Source organism: Pseudopodoces humilis, chromosome 4 (assembly GCF_049639895.1).
Source record: "Pseudopodoces humilis isolate 2021_Gansu_Grassland_sample_001 chromosome 4, ASM4963989v1, whole genome shotgun sequence".
In the NCBI taxonomy this organism is placed as follows: domain Eukaryota; kingdom Metazoa; phylum Chordata; class Aves; order Passeriformes; family Paridae; genus Pseudopodoces; species Pseudopodoces humilis.
The window spans coordinates 34,252,126-34,275,745 of NC_142203.1; the positions used below are offsets into that span (position 1 = coordinate 34,252,126).

At 38.0% G+C, this 23,620-nt stretch overlaps 1 protein-coding gene across 1 annotated transcript in view; it reads left to right on the top strand.

Annotated features, from left to right (window-relative positions):
- ADAMTS19 (ADAM metallopeptidase with thrombospondin type 1 motif 19) overlaps positions 1 to 22,934 on the top strand; it is a 140,702-nt gene extending 117,768 nt beyond the window's left edge. Inside the window, exons 20-23 of the mRNA XM_005530041.3 lie at positions 1,328 to 1,532; positions 3,443 to 3,595; positions 19,802 to 19,979; positions 21,915 to 22,934. Coding sequence (XP_005530098.1) covers positions 1,328 to 1,532; positions 3,443 to 3,595; positions 19,802 to 19,979; positions 21,915 to 22,066 — 688 coding nt within the window. The 3' untranslated portion in view covers positions 22,067 to 22,934. The remainder of the gene's footprint in view (positions 1 to 1,327; positions 1,533 to 3,442; positions 3,596 to 19,801; positions 19,980 to 21,914) is intronic.
- The last annotated feature ends 686 nt before the right edge of the window (positions 22,935 to 23,620 follow it).

Genomic DNA, 23,620 nt, shown 5'->3' on the forward strand with positions numbered 1-23,620 from the left:
AGTGAACTAGAAAACATAGCTTTTGTGGAAAGGGTAAAGTACTGAAATTGATAAAATGCAAAATAAGATACATTTTAAGACAAAACCACTGACATTTGGTTTTCCCCAAACTAGGCCATTATCCTTTGGAGGGATTATTTATACTTAATTATATGCATATTTGAGTAGACCTTTATTTTATTTTATTAACATCACTGTTCATTTTATAGATATAAATGGAATAATCTGATGTTTTTTTGAGGCATTATCTACCATAACATACCACAACATTCTGTATTTTTTCCAGCTTATTAAGGGAAAATTTTAAAACTTTGCTAATTGATGACAATTCAGAGATGCTGTACTGAGAAATATAGAAAGATTTAATGATCCAATTTTGATAAACTAAGTTACCATTATAAAATATTAGCTTTCAACAGAAATGTTACTAAAGCATACACTTGCATAAGTACTTATTTGCTATTGGCATATGAAGAAATACCTTAAAGTCTATTTCATTATCTTGACAGGTCATGATTTGTAAATTATGTGTCTGGACAGATAACAAAAAACCCCATAGCTGAATGTTTTATTTTCTTGCTACAAATGCATGATAGAAGGCTGACACAAATTCATTAAATCTCAGTTTCCTAAAAACTCTCCTAGCAAACTAAGTCTCCTTGAAAACACTTGTGTACTGCATCAGGGGCAGAACTGTTTGATTTTTAAGGGCACATGGCCGTAATGTGGATCTACACAACATCTGAGGAAAATAATGTTCTAGAACAATTGCTGTCCAGGTATGTGGGCTCTGCCAAACTGCATCAGCCTTCCTTGATGTTGTGATTTAAATCATGCACCCTGTTAGGCCTTACTCTGAAGAACATGAAGAATTGTAGGCTTTTATGCTTTTTCCAGGGCAATGACTCTTTCACAATTGAGTGATTTTTTATTGCAACAGAGTATTTTGAAGGAATGCTGGACTTTACATGCTTGGCATATACTTGACACAGACAGGCATACAGAGAACAATGGGCAGGCTGATCAGGGATCTGTCTTCTTTAAAAATGTACATATATTTTGGAAATTTGGGATTATAATTAGAGGAAAGTACTTTGAAAACATAGGGGTAGTGGACTGGGGAAGGAATTTATAGCTACATTAATACCATATGTAATGTAATATATGTTAGATTAATAAATACTCCGTTAGCAAAATGACAGTAAAATAAGACTGAAAATATGCAAGTGTGTCTTGGGTGTATACACCGGTGAGCAAGAGAATAAGTTGTGATGGTATTTTTCCCTTCCTGATTTCATATTACTACACTGCCTGTGTTTCTTTGCAGATGGATGATGACAGAATGGACGCCATGTTCAAGGACATGTGGAAAAGGAACCCAGAACAGACAAGTAGCCTGTACACAGCAGCTCAGAAATGGGACCCTGATCAGAGCTAGGGAGAGGGATTGCCTGGGGCCAAAGCCTGCTTCTGCACAGCGCTGTGAAGGCCAGGACTGCATGACGGTGTGGGAGGCAGGCGTCTGGTCTGAGGTATTGCATTTATTTATACAAATACTCCATAGTTGTTATTTGTACCTTAGTATTTTTTGGAAATAAGGTTTTTTTCAGCATCAAGTAGCACAGCTCAGCGTAATGATTTTCATGGTCCTCATGCAATGTTTTGGCAAAGGTTCGGGCTTTGGGGTCTAGGAAAACCATCTGTGTAGAACTACTGCATTTTACCTAGTTGATGTTGTGCAACAGTCTCTTCTGGCCAGTTCTCAGGCACGTATAATCAACTATGTCTTGTCTGTAGTAATGGGTAACCAGGGGCAAATAGAATTAAGCTGATAACAATTATCAGCTACAAGACCTTGGGTTCAGAGTGGGAACATCTGGGATGTACTTTTGTACCAAGGGATGTTGAGCAGCAGATTGGTGATGCTATCCTGCTTCAGAGAGGCTTTGAGGGGAACCTCTGGCAAAGAAAGATGTTTTCTTCCCTTCCTCTTTCTTCTCTGCTCTTTTTCCAAAAGCAGCAGCAAGAGGCAAATGGGCTTGTAAGTAACACCATTTCACATAGGTTTCATCCTGAAGGATTGCTGTAAAATATAATTTTTGTTCAAAAAGCTTTACTGATTTAAGATCTTTAAATGTGCTTGTCCATTTGGCTTTCTTCATCTTTAATTTCTTCTAAAACTAACTGACTGGAGAAAGAAGAGCATTGATCTCATTGCCGTCTGGACAAGATGAAAGGGTTATTTGGAACTCCTCCCTTAAGTGAAAGAGTAAAGGCAATTCTGATTGCCTTCCATACTAGAAGCTGTGCTAGAGATCCCTCCATGATCAAAATACAAATAGCAGTTTCAGAATGTGGGTGCAGTCCCTTCTTTGAATTGCTCTACCCAGCAGAACACCTTGATCCCCAAGCAAGAAAGAGCTAACAAATAGGGAATGTTTTCAAAGATGAAAAGCAGATGCCAAGATGGAGATAAGGAGATGCAAATACCAGCAGTTTCTGATGTGATACATGGTTTTATGATGCGAGGGCTGGTTGTGAGAAGAAAGGCATCCATTTACAGAGGTGAGAAAAAGAAATATACAGATTGTTCAGTCAGTTTGTTTTACTTCAGAGATGAGAAATGAGAGAGCATGTTTTTGTTGGAAGTGATAAATATGTTTTGGAGAGCGAGATATTTCCCGTGGCCATTCCGACTATCACCATTATGTAGGAAGCTAGCCATTAGTGCTTCCTGCGGTTATAATCAGCTTGGCAGAGGAGAGTTTTGAACTGCAAGTAGTGGGATGATCAAAAGCAGTGATAATGTTTTGAGAAGGAAATGGCATCATTTTTGGCTGTGTAAGTGGGAATGGTGGAAAAAAACCATAGATTAGGGCCTTCTGAGCAACTTGAAAAGAGCTTTCACATTCTGTCTATATAGTGACTTTGAATTTTCAGGTTCAGTCTGGATTCTTGCATGGTTTTGGAATACCTACTTTTCCATTCTAAATTTTTTTACTCCTCCCAAAAAGGCTGTTGGACACTAACAGAGCTTTTCTGAAGCTGATTCATATCTTACTCCTATGAACGTTATTTTGATTTTCTTTCATTGTATTTCCTTTCATTCAAAGAAGAAAGACTGCCTAATATCTTTAGTATAACATTTTGCATTCATTTAATCATAACTTTTCAGCTACTTTCTTACTTAAAAGCCTATTTTTCCTTAAGCAAGTTTTTATCTAATTTTAGCTAAAAATTAATAAATTTTCATTCTATCCCATAAAGAATTTTTGTTTAGTTTTGCTTTTAATAAATCTAGTGTTGATGCAATTGAAGGTTGGAAGTTAGGAGATCACTGGAGCTGTGAAATATTTATGCTGGCTTGGCAGAAGTCATATAGAAGGGGATGAAATGGGGTAGGTGAATTTTGTAGAAATCTGAAAAACAATTTCTTCAACAGTGCTCTGTAAAGTGTGGCAAGGGAGTACGGCATCGGACTGTGAGGTGCACCAATCCACGCAAGAAATGTGTTTTGTCCACAAGACCTAAAGAGGCAGAGGACTGTGAGGACTATTCCAAATGCTACGTCTGGAGAATGGGAGACTGGTCTAAGGTGAGTAATCCTTGATTCTAGTGCCTCCCAGCATTATACATTTTGCAAGTTGAGTTCTTAATAAGAATCACTCTTATCAAAAGTGTACAGATGTCCCAGCTGAGGGAGCAATAAGGCTATAAACAGAGAAAAACAACCCTAAGCTGGTAGTCACAGTGAGCCTACAGTATAAATAAAAACAAGGAATATGAAGTATGAGTTAAATCTTCAATATAATGCAAATCTGTACAAACTTACTGTGTTGTTAGGCAGGAAGGCAACCTCAGAAACTGTAGCCAGCTCCAACCTTACCATTTACATATATCCTTAATTTGTGTTTGCACATTTTATTTGTGCTTCCAGTAAAGTACACCCTCCGGCCTTTCAAAGTAGCACCTTTAGCCTATTAACTTCCACATAGACCATTTAGCATATGGGAAGCATCTATTATTGTTATTCTATTATTTTTTTTTTATTATTATGAAAACTCAACATAATTGGCATTACGTTCTTTCTTTGGCATATGAGTTTTGAGAGGTGGATAAGTTTAGGCTAAACAGTAACAAACAACATTGGTTAAATCTGTGATAGACCTTGAATATCTGATACAGTTTTGGAATATCCAAAACATGCTGGAATTGAACCTTGTCAAGGTTTTTTCTTGCTGTATCACAGACCACACTTCCGTAGAAAGATTTTAATCTTTTTTATTTCCTTTGCTTCTCTTCGTAACTTTGCGCATAACACTTCTACTTTCAGCACCTAACATTATTGCAGCATTTTCACTTGCTTGTATGGAGAAGTATTTAATGTATTTTTAGTTGTCTTTCATGTGATGTAGGAGCTGGAAACAAGGACTAAAGCCAGCAGTGTATGACTAGCCACCCTTCCAAGAATTAGCTGCAAGTACTCTGTGAGTAACTAGCTACTTCAAAAGCACATAGTATAACCATTATTTTTAAACAACAGAAGCAACTAACTTTCAGTAGCAGTATTACTTTTACAAGAAGATATGTTTGGCAATAACGTTTAATATTTCCATTTCCCTACTACATAAGTGCAGTTAAAACTGGCCTCATTTAGCACTAGCACCAGTAGAAAGTATGCCATGGAGAAATGACCATCTGCTTTGTTAATTGAAGCAGTCATTCAAATTGGGTTTGCTGAGGCTATGTGGCTATGCTGAGACAGTTATACAGTGTTCCCAGTGCCCTCTGGAGAGAAGAACTTTATCCTCTCAGTACTCCTCACAAACAGCCATGTCACAGATGAGTGTGCAAAAACTTACATCTTCCTGTTTAAAATGTATTGACAATTTCATATTTTCCTCTCTCCTCCTAGTGTCAAAGCTGTAACACTCACTAAAGTAAGTACACTAACTAAAGTGTACTTTGAACTTCAAAATTAGGACATGGGGAATTATGGAATTGGCAAAATCTTTTGAACGCTTAACATGCAGTCTGACTGTGACTTGTGCAGCAAAGTTTTTCCAATATTTATACTAAAAAATAGATACCTTGATTTCTCTACAGACATGAGTTCAATTTGATTGCCCATTTATTTTCTTTGTTATTCTTTTGTTTCACTGAAGGAGTACATAGCAACATGAAGTCATGGTATACATGTTAATATGTCTGCAATGGTGAGAACAAATTAAAAGCTCAGATAAATGTTAATCTTTGCTCTGTCTGTTTTGAACCCAGAGGTGCAGTGCAGCCTTCTGTGTTCATTGTTTTTACTCTTTAGGATTGTTCTTGTCCTTGACAGAAGTCTGTTCCTTTGAGCAGAGCCAAGTTCTCTCTAGCTAATGCCAAGACTTCACTTGAAAAATTTAAATGATGGTTCTTACACATTGAAACAAAAGGCCTAGTATCTTTACTTGCTTTGTTGTTTCCCTTGAACTCCTAAGACATAATTTTAAATCAAGCTTAAATTGCACTATTACTGAAAAGATAACATGATTAATAATTATAGAGTGCTGTAATGGAGTTAATTCATTTTATTGGTATAAAGATCAAATCGTTTTTGAGCTTTATGTTTTAACAATACCAAGATCAGAGAAAATATGACCAAAATTCCAAGCTCCAGTAGATCAATAAACACAGTAGTCCTAAAACTCAAACTTAATCTAAAAGAAGTCTGTACAAACTGGCCTGTCTGCAACATTTAACTCTGTAATGGTGTTTAAGTCAGTATAGTGGGTCAATATGCTAAACATTGCTGTTCTTCAGCGATCACTCAGGCTCTGTGCCCACCTTTGTGAGGAATATGAGAAAGGAAAGAATTAAAGCTCGAACTGAGCTTCTAGAGCCAGTACCTAGCAACACGACCAATGACATTGTATTTTCCCAGAAAATGCCACCCATTGAATATCCTACCTGACAATGTGTGTGTTACCTTCAAATGAGGAATGCTTACAGATCATAGCTATTCTAGCACCAGTTAGGGTGAGGTGTTGTTAGCAACAGCGTCCCTTGCTAAGCTGCCCACTGGCTACCCATTTCAAAGCCATACAAGGACAGGATCATGCTCAGAGGCATTCATCAGCTAAGTATAAACAAATAGGCAGAGAAGAGGTGAAACGAAATGCATGTGAACTGCATGTTTACACGTCTGCACAGCTTACTAAAGAACACATCACTGTAGAAGTCATTCTCCAAAAAACACATTTCAGCAGCACAGGGTGCTCAAAGGGCATATCTAAGGTACTTTACTTGATGTAGGAAACTGTGTATATTTTTTCTGATACTATCAGGCTCTTCGGACCATTGTCAGAATAAATGAAACATGAGAAGCAGGATGAATTTTGGAACAGAGAATAATTTGGAAAGTTGGTAGTGAAAATGGTAATCAAAAACTTTAATAGTATATTATATCATTCAGCAAGTTAAAATAGGATCAAAAGTCCAGACAACAAGCTAGAATTCAGGAGCAGCAATTTTTCAGATGAAGAGATATACAGTATATGTGTATAAGAGACCAGATAAGATAATGTGGCATAAATTGTAAAGAAGATTGGAAAAAGGATGTATTCTCTAGAAGCTAAAGTTGGAACACCAGCAGAATTTCTAAATGGTATCTGTGTGTCAGACCAGAGGTTCTGAGGAGTCAAATATGACATCTGGGGTAGTGGTCCCAATGGTTGGGATGCAGTTCACTTTGTCTATAGCCTGAAGAAGCAGAAGCAAAAACTGAAGCGAAGGTTAATCTCCTACTTATTTTTCCACTGAGTCTGAAAGGGCATCTGAGGCAACTGCTTAGTTTTTACAGCAATGAATCACAGAATTTGTGGTCTATTTGAAATTACTTTTTTCAGACAGTACATGCAGTGCTCCCTAGAAAGTTTGGGTTTTTTTTTTTTTGTGTGTGTGTGTGTGTAGATGGAGGAAATCAAGTCTCCATCTGTTAGGGGGAGAGAATTGCAAAGAGGGGTACAGAAAGCAGATGTCAGTGATAAGGATTGCTTGCCTTCTGCCCCAGTCAAAGAACATGTGTAAAGGTAGAGAAGATGAATGCCCACAAACTTTTTTTACTAACTATTCAAGAGCATGAGACGTTCAACCTTTAAATTGTGTGCTTAAATATTTAAACAGCCTCTAAATTTCCACAGCAAACAAACTCAACTGATCTCCTCCGATTTAAAATAAAAAAAGGATGATTTTAATGTTATGATTTTACTGACAAGGGAATTATCCTTGTTTTTTTTCCTTGCATCCCCATCCAAAATTATTAAGTTCTTTTAGATTCTTGGAATGGAATACTGCTGGCCATGAGTCAAAATATAACACTATTAGTAGAGTTATGGACAAAGAAATTATGTGATGTGAAATAATAGAAGTTAAAATAATACTGTAATCCAAGTCAATAACTTTCATACTGACTTAAATATAGTTAATTTGCAGCAAATGAGGTATGTCTTTGTTTCAGAAATAAAGCATGAGCAAATAATATGGAAGATATCAATGTAATGAAATGACATTGGGAGATTTTATACATTACTAACCAGTCCTGTAATATTAACAATATTAACATCTTTTGTTTCATATAAAGGTTTTTTTTAGATCAATATACTGTAGAATTTCAGCTGGAATAAATCTAGTGTCATGTTAGCTTCTAGAGAAACAGAATGAGATCACCCTTCATAACAGAAGAAACCACTAAAGGATTTTAAAAGTAGATATCACCTATTTTGCACACACAGAAAATCACACATAAATGGGAAATTCTAGTATCTGTATCACACTTAGATCTACTAAGATATCTTGGAGGATTTTCTACTTCAAGCATCTTTAGGGTAAGTAGGTTTGGGGGAATACCAAGCTGGAATGAAAAGGTAATTATGAGCGCTGTGTTGCCTCTCAAGTTGCATTATCTGCAAGTGTGGTTGTATTAGAAAATAAGTAAGTTGTAGTATATCTCAATAGTTCCCATCACAACTGAACCTTCCTAACCTTGGAGAAAAACAAAGCACGAATAAACAAGAACAAAAGAAACAAACAGCTCCTGCTGAAAGATGCTTGCTGTCTTACTTGGCAAGTGACATGGTAATGGGAGAACTATATAATCAAATAAATAATGAAAAGGAAAAGAAAGAAGGAAAAAAATTTAAATCCACCTCATAATGCCTACTCTATTTTTCCTTGTATGTCCTAGGAGTAGGTCTTCAGCAGAAGTTACTACCTTTATACATTATCTTTTACATTTCCATCAAGAAGTGGACAAGTTTGTGCCCAAAATGACTTTAACATGGAGTACAAGAGATGGTATAGTGCAGAAGGAAGGGTGCATGTGCAGAAAACCAACCCTCATAGCTAGAAGAGGATACCTGGAAGATAGCAGAATTTTGTGGAGGCAATTGCAGCCCATGCTTAAATGTGTCTGTACAACCACAGTCTTGCTGCACAATGTATACAGTCATTGACTTTGAACCTTTAGGCAGCTCTGTAAATTTTCTGCATGCTCCTTCCCACCAAATATTCTGTGGTTCTAACTACAGACTGAAACATTTGCTGTAAGCAAAGCAGTGGGGCTGCTATTTCTTGTACTAGCTGTTGGCAGTCTTTGAAATTAAGAAATATGATTGGCTGGGTCTAGTGATCCCTCAGAAGGCCAGACGAAGGAGAAAAGCTATGTCATGCAGCTATAAATGAAGAAGTTACAGAGAGTAGCATTAGCAGCTTTTAATCACCTCCTTTGCCACTGCTAATATCTTCCAAGCCATTCAAGTGCAGTCTATATCCAAGCAGATACAAATTTCCAAACTTTTCTGCTTGTGAGTTCTAGAGTGCTAGGCCATGCATTACTGCAGGGGATTTGCATATGCACACATATGCATATAACATAGATAATAAGTGAAGGAAGGCATTCTTGGGAATTGCTGAAGAGAAGTAACATCCTGTATCTGCTGTGTGCTTTCCCAGAAATTTTTGTTGAGGATGCTGGGATCTTTGAAGAGTGAATGTTCTGGAAGGCTGACATGTATTTTCAGCAAGTAGATAAGTGGTCTGGTGGTGAGACTTTGTGCATTAGACATTCTTTCACCCGGTGTATCTCCATCTCTATGGTCATCTCTTGCTTTCCAAATTTTTCCTCAGTGTCTCTGACTCTGCCATCTGCCAACACATAACTCTTAGAGCTGATTCACTTGGATTCTGTTAAAATTTATATAATCCATTTTTCTTGTGGGATGGAGCTGATTTTTGTTGGAATTTTTTTTCTTTCATGTTTCTATTATCCTGTATTTCATGCAGCTAAAGAAAATACTTCCTTAGGCATTCATTCTTGTGATAAACTTCTATGAAATTCTTATTTTGTCTCAAAAATATTTATTGTTTGGTCTTCATTATTTTGTTTTAATCTATGGGATTGTCATTTTTTTTCCTGTTTTCTGACAGTTTATAACTAGGGACACAATAAAAATACTTTAAAAATGTAAGAAATAACTGAATCTTGTAAAATTATTTTGAAATAATTGTTTCAGGCACTATCTTGAGCACAGCAACCATGAAATGGTAGAGCTTTCAGTTTTCAAAGCAGTTACGAGAGGGGGCAACAGAACTGCCGCCTTGTACTTCCAGAGGGCAGACTTTGGCCTCTTCAGAAGACTGATAGACTGAGTCCCTTGAGAGGCTGTCCTGAATGGCAAAGGAGTCCAGGAAGGATAGACATTCTTCAAGAAAGAAATCTTAAAGGCAAGAGTTGCCTGTCCCCTTGTGCTGAAAGATGAGCTGACTGTCTTGTTTGAATGGAGAGCTTTGGCTGCAATTTGGGGGGAAAAAAAGAATTTAGGACCTTTGGAAAAAGGGGCAGGCAATTTAGGAGCAACACAAGGATGTTGTGAGGTTATGCAGGAAGAAAATTAGAAGGGCCAAGGCCCAGCTAGAATTTAATCTTCGTACTGCCATAAAACAACAGAAAATGTGTCTATAAATACATGGCCAACAAAAAAGGAGGGCTGAGGAGAATATCAGTCCTTTATTGGATGCAAAGGGAAACATAGTGACAAAGGGTGAAGAAAAAGATGAGGTGCTTTTTATGTTCTTTACATCAGTCTTTAATATTAAGACCAGTTGTTCTGAAGGTGCCCAGCCCTCTGAGCTGAAAGACAGGGACAGGAAATAGAGCCAAACCCTCATAATGGAAATGAAAAATGGTCAGTGACCTACTCCATCATTTAGATACAGACAACTCTGTGAGAGTGGATGGGATCCACATGAGGATATTGAGGAAGCTGGAAGGAGGATCCAGGGAACTACAGCCTGTTAGCTTGACCTCAGTGCTGGTCAGGAAGGTCAGTGCTGTCAGGAAGGTCAAGAGTTGTTCATCCTGAGTGACATCATGTAGCACGTGCTGAACCTGCATGATCAGGCCCAGTCAGCATATGGGTTTATTAAAAGCAGTTCTTGACAAACCTGATCTCCTTCTAATACAGTGTTATTCTCCTACTGGATGATGAAAAGACTGTGGTTGTTGTTTACCTGGTCCTTATGAAAGCATTTGACACTGTTTCCCACAGCATTCTCCTGGAAAAGCTGACAGCCCATGGCTTGGACAGATGCTGTCTTTGCTGAGTTAAGAACTATCTGTATGGCTAGACCCAGAGAAGAGTGGTGAATGGAGTTACATCCAGTTCGCAATTGGCCACTAAGAGGTGTTCCCTAGGTCTTAGTGGAGGGCCAGTCATGTTTGACATCTTTATTGGCAATCTGGACAGGGGGATCAAGTGCACCCTTAGTAAGTTCACAGACAACTTGCATGAGAATGTAGAATGAAGGTAGAAAAGCTGTGAAGATAGATCAGGCCATGCTGAATTCGTGGGCTGAGGCCAGTGGTAAGAGGTTCCACAAGGCCAAATGGTGGATCATGTACTTGTATCACAGCTGCCTCAGGCAGTGCTACAGGCTGGGGGCAGACTGTTTGGAAAGCTGACTGGCAAAGGTCCTGGTCAACAGCAACAGAACATCTGTGCCCAGGTGGCCAAGAAGGCCAATGGCATCCTGGTCTATGGCAGCAATAGTGTGGCCAGCAGGACCAGGGCAGGGATTGTCCCCCCGTACTTGGCACTGGTGAGGCTGTTCAGTTTTGAACCTCTTACTGTAAGAAAGATATTTAAGTGTTGGAGCATGTCTAGAGAAGGAGAACAGAGGTGATTGGCCTGGAGTACAAATCCTGTGAAGGGTGACTGAGGAAGCTGGGGCTGTTTGGCCTGGAGAAAAGGAGACAGAGGGTAGACCTTCTCTTTCTCTCTACAACTCCCTCAAAGGGGTTTGTAGGGAGGTGGGAATCGGTCTCCTCTCCCAGGTAACAAGTGATGGAATGGGAGGAAAATGGCCTTAAGTTGAGCCAGCAGAGGCTTAGATTGAATATTAGGGAAAAGTTCCTCAGCAAAAGGGTTATCAAGCATTAGAACAGACTGCCCAGGCAAATAATGGAGTTGCCATCCCTAGAGATAATTAAAGACATACAATGTAATTGCATTACTTAGGGACGTGGTTTAGTATGGACTTGGAAGTGCTGAGGTAATGGTTTGCCTCAGTGGTCTTAGAGGTCTTTTCCAGCTTAACTGATTCTATGGTTTTATTACTTTATTTCAGCTAAATTAAAGTCCTATGAGTTCAGTTTCCTTGTAAGCTCAGATTTTTTATGTTTTGGGTGTTATTATCTTTCATAGCCATTTAATTAAGTCACCTGCTACTTCAGATGTTCATTATTTAAAATCTGGTAGATACACTGACTGGAAGTAAAGTCATTATCAGAAAAAGACTCTTCCATTTATTCAACCTACTGGAAAAACTTGAAAGTGCTACGTAGTGTGATGATATTTAAAGGCTGGTGCTTAATTCTATGTTGTGCAGAATAGCCTTTTGACATATGTTTCTTTGATTTCTGCAAAGTAAATAGATAAAATACAATTTTTTAAAAGAAAGCATTTTCTTGGAGGTTTCATTTTCCCTCCTTTGAAATTTCCTTTGTGTCCTTAGTGGGTTCTGTGACCCGCATTTTCATTAGAAATACCACAATCCTTTAATTACTTCTTTGTACTGTTGAGCTATGCTTTTCCGTGCAAAGTTTTCTACTGAGCATCAGGCTAGCATTGTCACTCAAGGGCTATATATTTCAAATTAGTTTTAAGAATTCGTTTTCATCAGTTCAGAATAGCATACTCAACTAAATTAGTCAGGAAGATAAAGGTAATTATGTAATGAAATCTGTTTCCAGATTCTTGTTTGGATGTGTGATAGTTGCAATGAATGGATGGATGGTCATCTCCTGCCAAAACACCATGCAATGATATTTCAGATATGAAAGTTGGAAATGTAATAATTTCTTGTTCATTGCTAAGCACCAGTGGCAATAATAAGTCCATAAGTGAGTCAGCACAGGCAGTCATCTGGCAACCACAAATCCATGGCTAAAATTTATTTCTGTTTCCTCAATAACAGGGGATCCCTGCAGCAGTGCCTAGGCAGAGGTGCACAAACACAGATAAAATTCGTAAAATCCACCAGTGTTATGATGTCAGATACTATTTAGCAGCATGTCTAAAGTACTAAATAAGAATAAATAACTATTGCAGGTGGAGGTATACTTTAATTTCGTTAAAACTTGAATGTGTTTCTGTATTAAATATAGATCTATAGAAAGTATAAATACAAAATTTAAAATGATGTGTACATACATCTGGAGCACATAGAGAAACTTGGATTTCTAGATCTGTTATGGTATTACAGGATTTTTTTTTTTTTTTGTCCATGCTTTGATATAAGTCATTAATGATGAGAGAAAAATGCTGATACCTTCCATGATATCGGGGAAAATGGGAGGCTATAATAGAGCCTCAGGTTTTTTATGGATTTGGACTCTAGCTTGACTGTAACAGAGTAAACAAGTGTAATTGGAATAATCTCAGTTTTAAAACTGTGAAGTGGATGATTTTGTTTCATTAATTCATCCAAGAAAAAAATTGGGTAATGGAACCTGGGTTTCACATGAAGACGGAGTTTTCCACTTCCAAGCTGAGTCGAGAGATCCCATTCAGATTCAAGCCTATCTAACCCCACTATTGGTCCAGAGTAGCTAGCCAATGATATTCTGAAGAATAGATGCATATATAGTCACCTAGAAAAAAAAACTTTTCTTTTGTAATCAGCTGATAAACTTTCAGTTGCTTCTTGTCTTGATACCAAAGGCAGTTTTGCCTCCTCTGCCAAACACCCAAATGGTTGTGCATGGGCCCTTAAAAAGGATTCAGGAAAAAAAGGAATGGGAATGGGAATGGGAATGGGAATGGGAATGGGAATGGGAATGGGAAGGGGAAGGGGAAGGGGAAGGGGAAGGGGAAGGGGAAGGGGAAGGGGAGGGGAGGGGAGGGGAGGGGAGGTGCGGGAAGGTGCGGGAAGGTGCGGGGAGGGGAGGGGAGGTGCGGGGAGGGGAGGTGCGGGGAGGGGAGGGGAGGGAAGGGAAGGGAAGGGAAGGGAAGGGAAGGGAAGGGAAGGGAAGGGAAGGGAAGGGAAGGGAAAGGGAAGGGAAGGGAAGGGAAGGGAAGGGAAGGGAAGGGAAGGGAAGGGAAGGGAAGGGAAGGGAAGGGAAGGGAAGGGAAGGGAAGGGAAGGGAAGGGAAGGGAAGGGAAGGGAAGGGAAGGGAAGGGAAGGGAAGGGAAGGGAAGGGAAGGGAAGGGAAGGGAAGGTGCGGGAAGGGAAGGGAAGGGAAGGTGCGGGAAGGGAAGGGAAGGGAAGGTGCGGGAAGGTGCGGGAAGGTGCGGGAAGGGAAGGGAAGGGAAGGGAAGGGAAGGGAAGGGAAGGGAAGGGAAGGGAAGGGAAGGGAAGGGAAGGGAAGGGAAGGGAAGGTGCGGGAAGGGAAGGGAAGGGAAGGTGCGGGAAGGGAAGGGAAGGGAAGGGAAGGGAAGGGAAGGTGCGGGAAGGTGCGGGAAGGTGCGGGAAGGGAAGGGAAGGGAAGGGAAGGTGCGGGAAGGTGCGGGAAGGTGCGGGAAGGTGCGGGAAGGGAAGGGAAGGGAAGGGAAGGGAAGGGAAGGGAAGGGAAGGGAAGGGAAGGGAAGGGAAGGGAAGGGAAGGGAAGGGAAAGGGAAGGGAAGGGAAGGGAAGGGAAGGTGGGGGAAGGGAAGGGGCGGGAAGGGAAGGGAAGGTGCGGGAAGGGAAGGGAAGGGAAGGGAAGGGAAGGTGCGGGAAGGTGCGGGAAGGTGCGGGAAGGGAAGGTGCGGGAAGGTGCGGGAAGGGAAGGGAAGGGAAGGGAAGGGAAGGGAAGGGAAGGGAAGGGAGGGAAGGGAAGGGAAGGGAAGGGAAAGGGAAGGGAAGGGAAGGGAGGGGAAGGGGAAGGGAAGGGAAGGGAAGGGAAGGGAAGGGAAGGGAAGGGAAGGGAAGGGAAGGGAAGGGAAGGGAAGGGAAGGGAAGGGAAGGGAAGGGAAGGGAAGGAAAAAACAAAACAAGTTCAAATTATTGAGATGAGGTTATGAGGGTTTCCTCCATGGAAACCCTATCTCTAGTTTGTCAAGGGAACTGGGGCTCTGTCTATCTTAATTTTAAATCTCATCTCTTTTTGAATCTTACCTCTTCTTACCCTAGAAAGAAGAGCTAGAAAGAAAAAATGGAGGGGCAGGGGGCAGAAGAAGGAAAAAAGAAATAAAATAAATAGGCACAACTCAAACTTGCTGAACTTAGAAGAGACCAACAGCAGATTTTTATTTTTTTTAGCTAAACTTAGCACAAGTTCTGAATTTTAAATTTGGCATACTGAGGTGTTGGGTGTGTCAGAAATGAGAGAGGCAGAAAGACCTTCCTGGAAATGATGCATGTGAGAACTCAGACTACATCTTATGCTTGTATCCATCAGTCCCTCTTTTTGCTACCCTGTTTAGAAATGCTTTTATAGAAAAATAACCCCAAAACCAAAAAAACCTTAAATAAACTGCAGATTATTTGCTTGATTTAGGTAATTTTTAAGAACTTTGCCAAACTCATTAAAAAGCCTTTGCTGAAAAAAATTGCACGACATTATCTACTACCTGCCTTCAAATGCAAACTTCATAAGAAGATAAAACAGAAAAAGATTTCGCAAGCATGTTAGCAAATATGAATCCTGCTCCTATAGTCTGCTTGCTATTCTTGTTTGACACTCACTTCATGAAAAGGTTGAAACTGCTTTAAAGCTGGAACTGATGAACCTATACATAAATGATTAGGAATGCTCTGCTAATAATTTCCAGTAAAACTCATCACTGAGTTTCCTTAGGAGCACATCAGCCTCTGCTTTGAATGCTTACTTAGACTTGTAAAACCTTTTATTGAGCCACTTATTCTCAAAAATAAATTGTCCAAGTCAATTCTGTCAATACTGTCACAGATTGGCTTTTTTATTGTGGATTGTATCAGTCTCTTCAGTGATTGCCTGTTGTGTTGGCAGAAAGATGGATTTTGACCATTACTGTCTGCCAGTGACAATTTTTCCCTTAATTTAGGAATTTCTACTTCTCAAGAAGGCCAGCTGGAAGCAGCTAACACATTACAGCAACTTCCTCAGCTGTTGGCCTTGGGAATACGTATTCTCTCCAGAATATATATCTTTGGCGGGGAACAGAAAAAAGGAATCTTGGGTAGTGGGTGTGCATGCCAAGTGTAAGGATTGTTATATTTAACGCCTATGTTTCTGTCCTTGAAATTATGTCTAAAAGAAGTTCAAAAGTAGGACAAAATTCAAACAGGGTGGTAAGATTTTTAAAAAATAAAAAATAAAAAAAAACCTGTTAACTATCTTTACACAGGAACTTTTTGTAATCTTTAATGGGAATGTTTTACATGTCTTGCTGCTTGAATGGTTTAACAGTACCTTTAGGACTGTGTCCAAGATGCACAGATTAACAGCCACATAAAAAACCCCCTCTGGCTGTGTACTAGAACATTTAGTCTAAACCTAGAAATACAGTTGTCCTACAGGAATTTTTGCTAATCAGCTACATGGCCTTAAAGTGTAGGTCATCTGAATAGTGAGAAGTAAAATACAATTAACCTCCACAAAAATAAAGTATTGCAAGTGACTGACATAGAGTGGGTGGGAAGAAGAACTATAGAAATGTATTCTTCATTCACTAATAATAAAAGCTGTGGGTTTAAATTAACATGAAACCTGCTGAATTAATGAAAATATTACATATTGGTTGGGAGTGGGAATTTTCTGTAATTCTTATATATATGCATATAAACACAAAAAATACAAGCAGTTTTGACAGATAAAAATCTGATTTCTGATTAAATTCACTGATTAGTGTATAAAAGTGAAAGTATTTTTTATTCCTTTGAAATTGAAAGCTTTTTTATGGTTTTAAACATGGAAAGTCCAGAAATATGCAGAACCTATACATCTTCAACTACATGCAACGAGCACTACCTAAAACATGACAGCTGCACATCCAGTAAAGGGTATTTACCTCAGATTGAAGATGTTCAGTGAGAGAAATCAAAAGGTGAGGCAAGTTTGGAGGGCAGTTTTGGAAGGCTCTTCTTCAGCTTGAATGTACATATGTATGTAGAGTAAAATGAGTGTCAAAATGAGGGTCAGAGCTATGGCTCTGAAGTTGCATCTAGCTGATCTGCAGAAGTTCAGATGTCTCCTAGTGAAGTCAGAACAAGCCTGTATCTTTTTAGGATAAAGAAGACGAATACAAATTACTTTTATTCTCTAATATTCAGTGTCTGCTCTCAGTTATAGCAGCAGTTGGCTGATGTGTTTGCAGGACAAACTCATGTTTAAGACTACTTCATGGACACAGAAGCCTCACTGTTTGTGTAGCTAGCAAGTGCACTGCTAAATACTTTCACTATTGCATACTATTTCATATTACTTTTAATATGAGCTAATATAGCTAATAACTAATATGAGCTTTTATGGTAAGAATATTTTTCTTTTTCTGGCTTCCAGTCAGTAGAATTCTTAATTTTGAAGTCAGACACCACTGCTGCTGCTGCTATGTGGACATAGAAGAGCACAGCATGCCTATCAGACCCCTCATTGATTTTAAAACCCCAGGCATTTGGAAAAATCTTGCTTTACTTGCATACTAAGTTGGGTTTAAAAGTTTTGAATTGCAAATCAATGAGGTAACCCTGCTTCTTCTTAGTGTTCCCCAAACATCTTACAAAACTTAGTAAGTTCCCATTTTTTAGAAAATAAGAATAAATGCACTGTTAAAATTTAGTACATTTCTGTGAAAATAAAAGAACATAGAACACAAAACTTTATTTCCTGCTTTGCCACATAATTCCTATATGAACTGAGACACTTCATTTTATCATCCCTTGATGTCAGTTTCTAAAGTTGTGATATCAATAAGCAGGTCAAACAAGAATAATATTCAGTATTCCAGGTGTCTGGATTGCACCTATTCACTCTAGGTTAACCTAAGAGCAGATAAATTATTTTTGGAAATACTGTGTACCAGGTCCACCTGCTCATGTCCTCCTTCTTTGTAGCTGACAAAAGTAATACCACATGCTCACATATACTCTAAATTCAGTTGATAAACATGCAAATATTTGAAGGAAAAAAAATGTAATACTGCATGCAATATTACTCTAAATTAAGATCACCATGATAACATTTAGAGATTATCTTTCCTTATCTGACATCTTCAACATATTAGGTTCATCATATCACCTTCATTTTCCCTTTACTCTCACATTTGCTTTCTCTTTGTGCTGTAGTTTTAGTTTTGTCTTCTTTTTTTTTGCCTTTTTTAATTTTTCTATTCCATTGTCTCAATTTTTATTTCATTAAAATATTCCAAAAATAAGTATCTTTGAAACTATGATGAGAGGAATTTAAGGAGTGGTCAGAATTTGGCAAAATTAAAATCTATGTTCCATCTTCTATTGGGGATAAAATTTGTGTATTTTTGTATAAAAATGATATGTGATTTTATGTTGACTATGTGCATAATGTTGGCTGTTGTAGGAGCTCAGATTATTTTTAGCTGCACAGAGAAAAGGCAGAGAATTCAAGAAAAGGAGTTCTGTTCAGGGGCTTTTTTCATGCAATTTTACAGCAGCATACCAGATTTAAAGTTGGTAGCATACTTTGAAAATACTTCAGTACTGACTGATTTCCCTCCTGTAAACCATGTACTTGTTCCTGGGTTAAACTGTGGTTGATACTGAATAGACAGCTGTGTGTTGTAATTTAGTATCTTTACATGCCCTGGCTCATGGAGGCTGTGTCTGATTAACCCAGCAAGTTACAGTTCTATATTGACTCACTGAGAACAGGAGTAAAATCAAGTCCACTTGCTGCCTTTGTAAAATGTCAGTGTTTGACTTCATGTGGTTACAAGTTCAGTCCCTTGTGGAAACATCCAAGTGAATATCCTAGTTTTGTACCTCTCTTTGAGTCTTATGAATCCAAGAGACAGGAGTCAAGAGACTTCTCTAGATGCACATACTGGGGTGCAAGCCCTCAATTTCCCATTTAGCACATGTAAATCTTTCTTCCAGGTAAGTGTTTAAAATGTCACTCAAATGCACATAGATAACCAAACCAAAGGTTAAAATCTTTTTTAGTGTTTCCTATAGTCAAAAGTTTATCCAGCCTTTGCAGAAAACTGTACTTCTCCATCTCCATCTTGAGACAGGAAGGCTGGGAAACATTTTTTGTTATAGCACCTTCTCCTTGTCTTTCTCATTACAGTTTGGTTTTCTTTTTTTCAGCTGCTTCTTGAGGCCTCCCAAGGAAATATATTCTGAATGTTTATGCAATAAAAATTATCTAGAAAAACATTTTCAAGATTATGTGGCAAAATTTGCATCCTGAGCTCTTACATTATTCATTACAAGAAACTGATTAGTAATTGACGTATAGAGTTAGAACTGAAGTATGGAACATTTCTATAAAACTTGGTGAAATTTCTGGGTACTTGAGTCAAAACTATTAGAGGCTAGGAGAAAATTCCAATATGCAATTTATTATAGACTTGTAGTTAAAGCAATAGCATGTGTGTCAAGTGAACAGAAAAGTAATTCATGTCCTATGAAATTTTGTTCACAAAATGCCAGAAAAGGTAAAACTGTGTTTTGTTTGAAATAGCTTTTGTGAGGAACTGTACGGCACTGTCCAAGTTTTCACTGTAATATGTTACTGTGATGGAAGGGAATGTTATCTTTGTTACAGTGCTCAATTGTTTTATTTTCTTACCTCATTCTCTGTGGCAAGATGGTAAGATTAATTAAAGACCAGGCATCATGTCTCACAGCATGTGTTTTATTTGTGAGACATGTGAAAATATGAAGATGTGATGCAGAAACAGGAGGCATACACTCTGCTCAGCAGAAAGAGCTCTTTTGCTGTGGTTAATTAACGGCTTTGTTAATTAACTGCTAGTACCTGTGAATATTTTTTTTCCATCACTTTAACCTCTAATAAGAGTAAATTAGTATTTGATACAAGAGAGTAACCTTTGCTTCCTTCAGGCATATTGCTGTATTTGAGTTTCATCACAGGCTCAACAAAACGGACTTGGACAGCAATAGGATGTTGGAGTGAGTCCTTCAATACTGCTAATTAATTTGTGCTTTTAAAATTGATTTTCATTTAGCTAATGGAATAAAATTCAGGAATCTTGAAATGCTGACATCTGAAGAAGCAGCCACTGACTTCACATGGCAATTTTGTGTTCATGATTACCAGCAAAAATACCTTTCCAATTAATGTGTCTTCTGTGTGTTCCAGTGCTCCGTCACCTGTGGCAAAGGAATGCAATCTCGAGTCATCCAGTGCATGCACAAGATTACAGGAAGGCATGGCAATGAATGCTTTTCCTCAGAAAAACCTGCAGCCTATAGACCCTGTCATCTCCATCCCTGCAATGAGAAAATCAATGTTAACACAATAACATCACCCAGGTTAGGTAAGCAATCAAAAATGACAAATATCTTTCCCGTTCTTTCTCTCCATACATTAATGATGATCCCAGTTTAGAAACAGAAGTCTAGGACTCAGGAGGTATTCAGGAGATTTAAATTCTAGGCAGAGACTGATCTTCCTGCATTAGGTTTTGAGTATGTACATCAGAGACTGTAACTAAGAATGGTGAAGGGTTTTATTATCCAAGGAAGGACATTATCATAAGACTATATGGTATTAAGGAAACAAAACATCCCATATGAAAATATATTTATATTAGAGACACTATAAACAAATATGTTTTCATATATATTCACCCAGTCAATTTTATCAAACCTTTCTAAAGTAAGAAAAGACATTAATTTCTGTTTACAAATTCTGCAAACTCTGTTCTCTTGCTATTTGTGAGATCAAGGAGGCCCTGATTTGTTCTTTGTTCTTTAAATACAAACAGATCTTTCCATTTACATCTACATCTATGACTGATGTATTAGGATGTGTGAAGGAAAATTACTTTGAATGAAGTGATTTGCTGTACCTGGCAGAATTCAGGTCTCTTCTGTTCTTACAGAAATGCTGTTATTACGTCACTACAGAACAGTTAATTCTGATAGTTTTTGTTTCCCAGTTCATTGTTGGAGATGATTACCATTAATTCCCCTAATCATTCATCTGCATCTTGAGCATGAGGGGAATATTCAAAGGCTTACTGTAAGACAGCACACCATGTCCAGCTGATTTTCCAGAGCCCTTGTTAAGAAATACCTTCCTGCCCAGTAGATTCCTCCTGCATGGAAAACAAGACTGGCAATTCAGACTGCGTGCAACAATTCCTTTAAGACAGTGAAGGGTATTTCTCTTTGAGGTTTTTAACCTTTGAACATTTCTGTGTAGTAGTCGTTGTTTCAATTTGCTCTGCTGCTTGTGGTCCTCTCCTTGCTATTTCACTGTTTGAAGGTTCCTTCGCTTTGTACTTTATCTTTCTTTGTTCAGCTGGTCTTTCGGAAGCAAGATGCCATCTCCCCACTGTTGATGATTTTTCTCTGGTGAGGGAAGTTACATAAGCAGCTTTGCGTCATAGAGTCAAGTGAATCAGAAAGAATCACACAAAAATCACAGTGTCAATTAAAATTTGACTCAATGTGAAGTGCAAAAAAAAAAAAAAATTGGGCTGTGTTGTCCACATAGCATGGATTATATAGCACTGATATTAGTAATCTACAAATCAGTGTTGTCACAGTAAGAATCAAATCCAGTAGAAATGTTAACATCTCCAAAATACATAATGAAATGCTTCTTTTCAATATATTGACAATTTTGGCCTTTTAATCTTTTGATTTTGGGATAGGGCTAGTGAAAGCTGATGGGAATTGTGCCACTGACTCTTTTACAAATTTCTGTTAGCATAGGAGATTAACTCAAATCTGAGACTGACTTTTTTTTTTTCAGAGTTTGTGCTGGGTTTTGGACAATGTCTTGTTCTTGTGCCTTGTTTTTCACTGCTTTTGACAATTCCATGTCTGCACTAAGTACTACATACACAAGTATTTAATTATACTTGATATGTATAACTAAATGTGAAAAGTTCCAATTTTAGTACCGTGGTCCTTCTATGATAAGATGTGTAAAGAGGCTTTCATAAGTGAAACAAGGCAGAAAGATGATCTCCACTCACTCATGAGAATACAGCTGCATAACATTAAACTAATTAAGTTCATTGCAACTTAATCCAATTTGTAAATAAAGCTGGCCTGAAAAATTTTTGATGTTGAATACATTGACAACAGGAGGATGAGGGAATTCCTTCTTTTGTTCAATATCTACATCTCTAACCTTTCCCTTCCCCAGATACTCTTCATATGTCCTTGTCTCTTGCTTCATTATTCTTCACTAATAAAGGCAGTAATGTAGATTTGATTTTGCTGTTATTGTTTCACAGCTGCTTTAACATTCAAGTGCCTAGGAGACCAGTGGCCTGTGTACTGCAGAGTGATAAGAGAGAAGAACCTCTGTCAAGACATGAGGTGGTATCAACGATGCTGTGAGACGTGCAGGGACTTTTATGCGCAAAAAATGCAACAAAAGAGTTGACCTCTGTCAGGCTGGCTAGCTCTCAGCTCTTTGCAATCTTTTTATTTATGAACACACACACACCCACACCCACACAGGCTTTTTTCAGACCAAATATTATCAGATGACATATAATTTAATCAAATTAATTTATTTTTGCCTGCCAGACATCCTTAATGGTTTTGGTTAGACAGCCAACAAGTTTTATCTTCTGACATTTTCATAATTAATTTTTATATGAACACTTTTGGATACATTTATCAGAATTTAAAAAAAATAGTAACTAGTATTTTAAATGTTTATTTTCAGTAAGGTCATCTGTTGCAAAAAAAAAGTCATGTTACCTTGAATTTATTTTAATTTAGCTGAATAGTTTTGTTGTATATGGAAATAAAGTCCTTTTTAATTTTATTATATTTTTGGCATTTGGAGTCAGAATGATCTTGGGTTTTTTGCAACAGATGTCAAAGTGAACAAGCTAACATTATGAACAAGCTAACATTATTAAACAGGTTATTACAGAATGTATTGTGAAATTAGTTCATTTGATTTAGAAACATACTGAAGGGGATATTCTACTGTAACTTATAACATATTATAAACAAGAAAATTAAAATAGCTAAGTAGAGATTTTGATCATTCTCATGGACACATACTTGAACACAAGTATTAAATCAATGAAACACTGTAGAGATTTACACTGAATCACTGTTGCACTGTTTGAGGTAGTGTAGAGAAATGCAGTCCTAGAACTTGTACCATCCTATGAATCTACGTCTGTAGTTTTTTAACATGTCACTTAATTTTTAAAGTTTTGAAACAAAATACCCATGCCCCTCTATACCTTTGTGTGTCCTTTTGCAGATTTACAAATGAAAGAGTCCTTTCTCCTGCCACTTTTATTAACTAATCTGTTAAACATTCTCAGTTCTCTGTTGATAATTTAGAAAATAGCTTTGTAATACTACTTCAGTTTTATCTTTGTCTAATGAAAAAGTCTTTATAAAAATTAAATGTTTTACAGTTTTGTGAAACATTATGAAACAGCTAAGATTTTCCTTATGAGAAAATATTGTACATGAGTCACATGATTTTTACATTTTCAATAAAAAGTAAATCTCATTTTGTTATTTGAATTTTTCTTTTTTTGTGCGTCTGTGCCTGGGAGATTAATCGATCAAGCCCTGCATTGCAGCAGGTACTGCTACCATAAGAGTGCCTTCTGCCTCTCTGTTTAGGCACCACTCTGCAGCTGCAGACAGACATGTCACTCTGTGAGCCTTGACATATATGGAAAGTTGAGAATAACAAATAAAAACATTCTGTGAAGAGGCAGGTATTTATCTCAGGTGAGTCCTGTAACCACCCAGCTTGGCAAGTGGACAGCAGCAGGCCTTCTGCCCTCATTAGTGATGCAAGCCTTTGAGTATGTTCTGAAAACATGTAGGAGAACAAAACCTGAAAGCAAGACAGCTGGAGAAATATGCCAGAAAGGCATATTTTCTACTCAAAGCAAAAAAGGGAATGTGGCTTTTTCTGATTGTTGCTTTTCCTGTTCTGCAAAAAGTCTAGTGT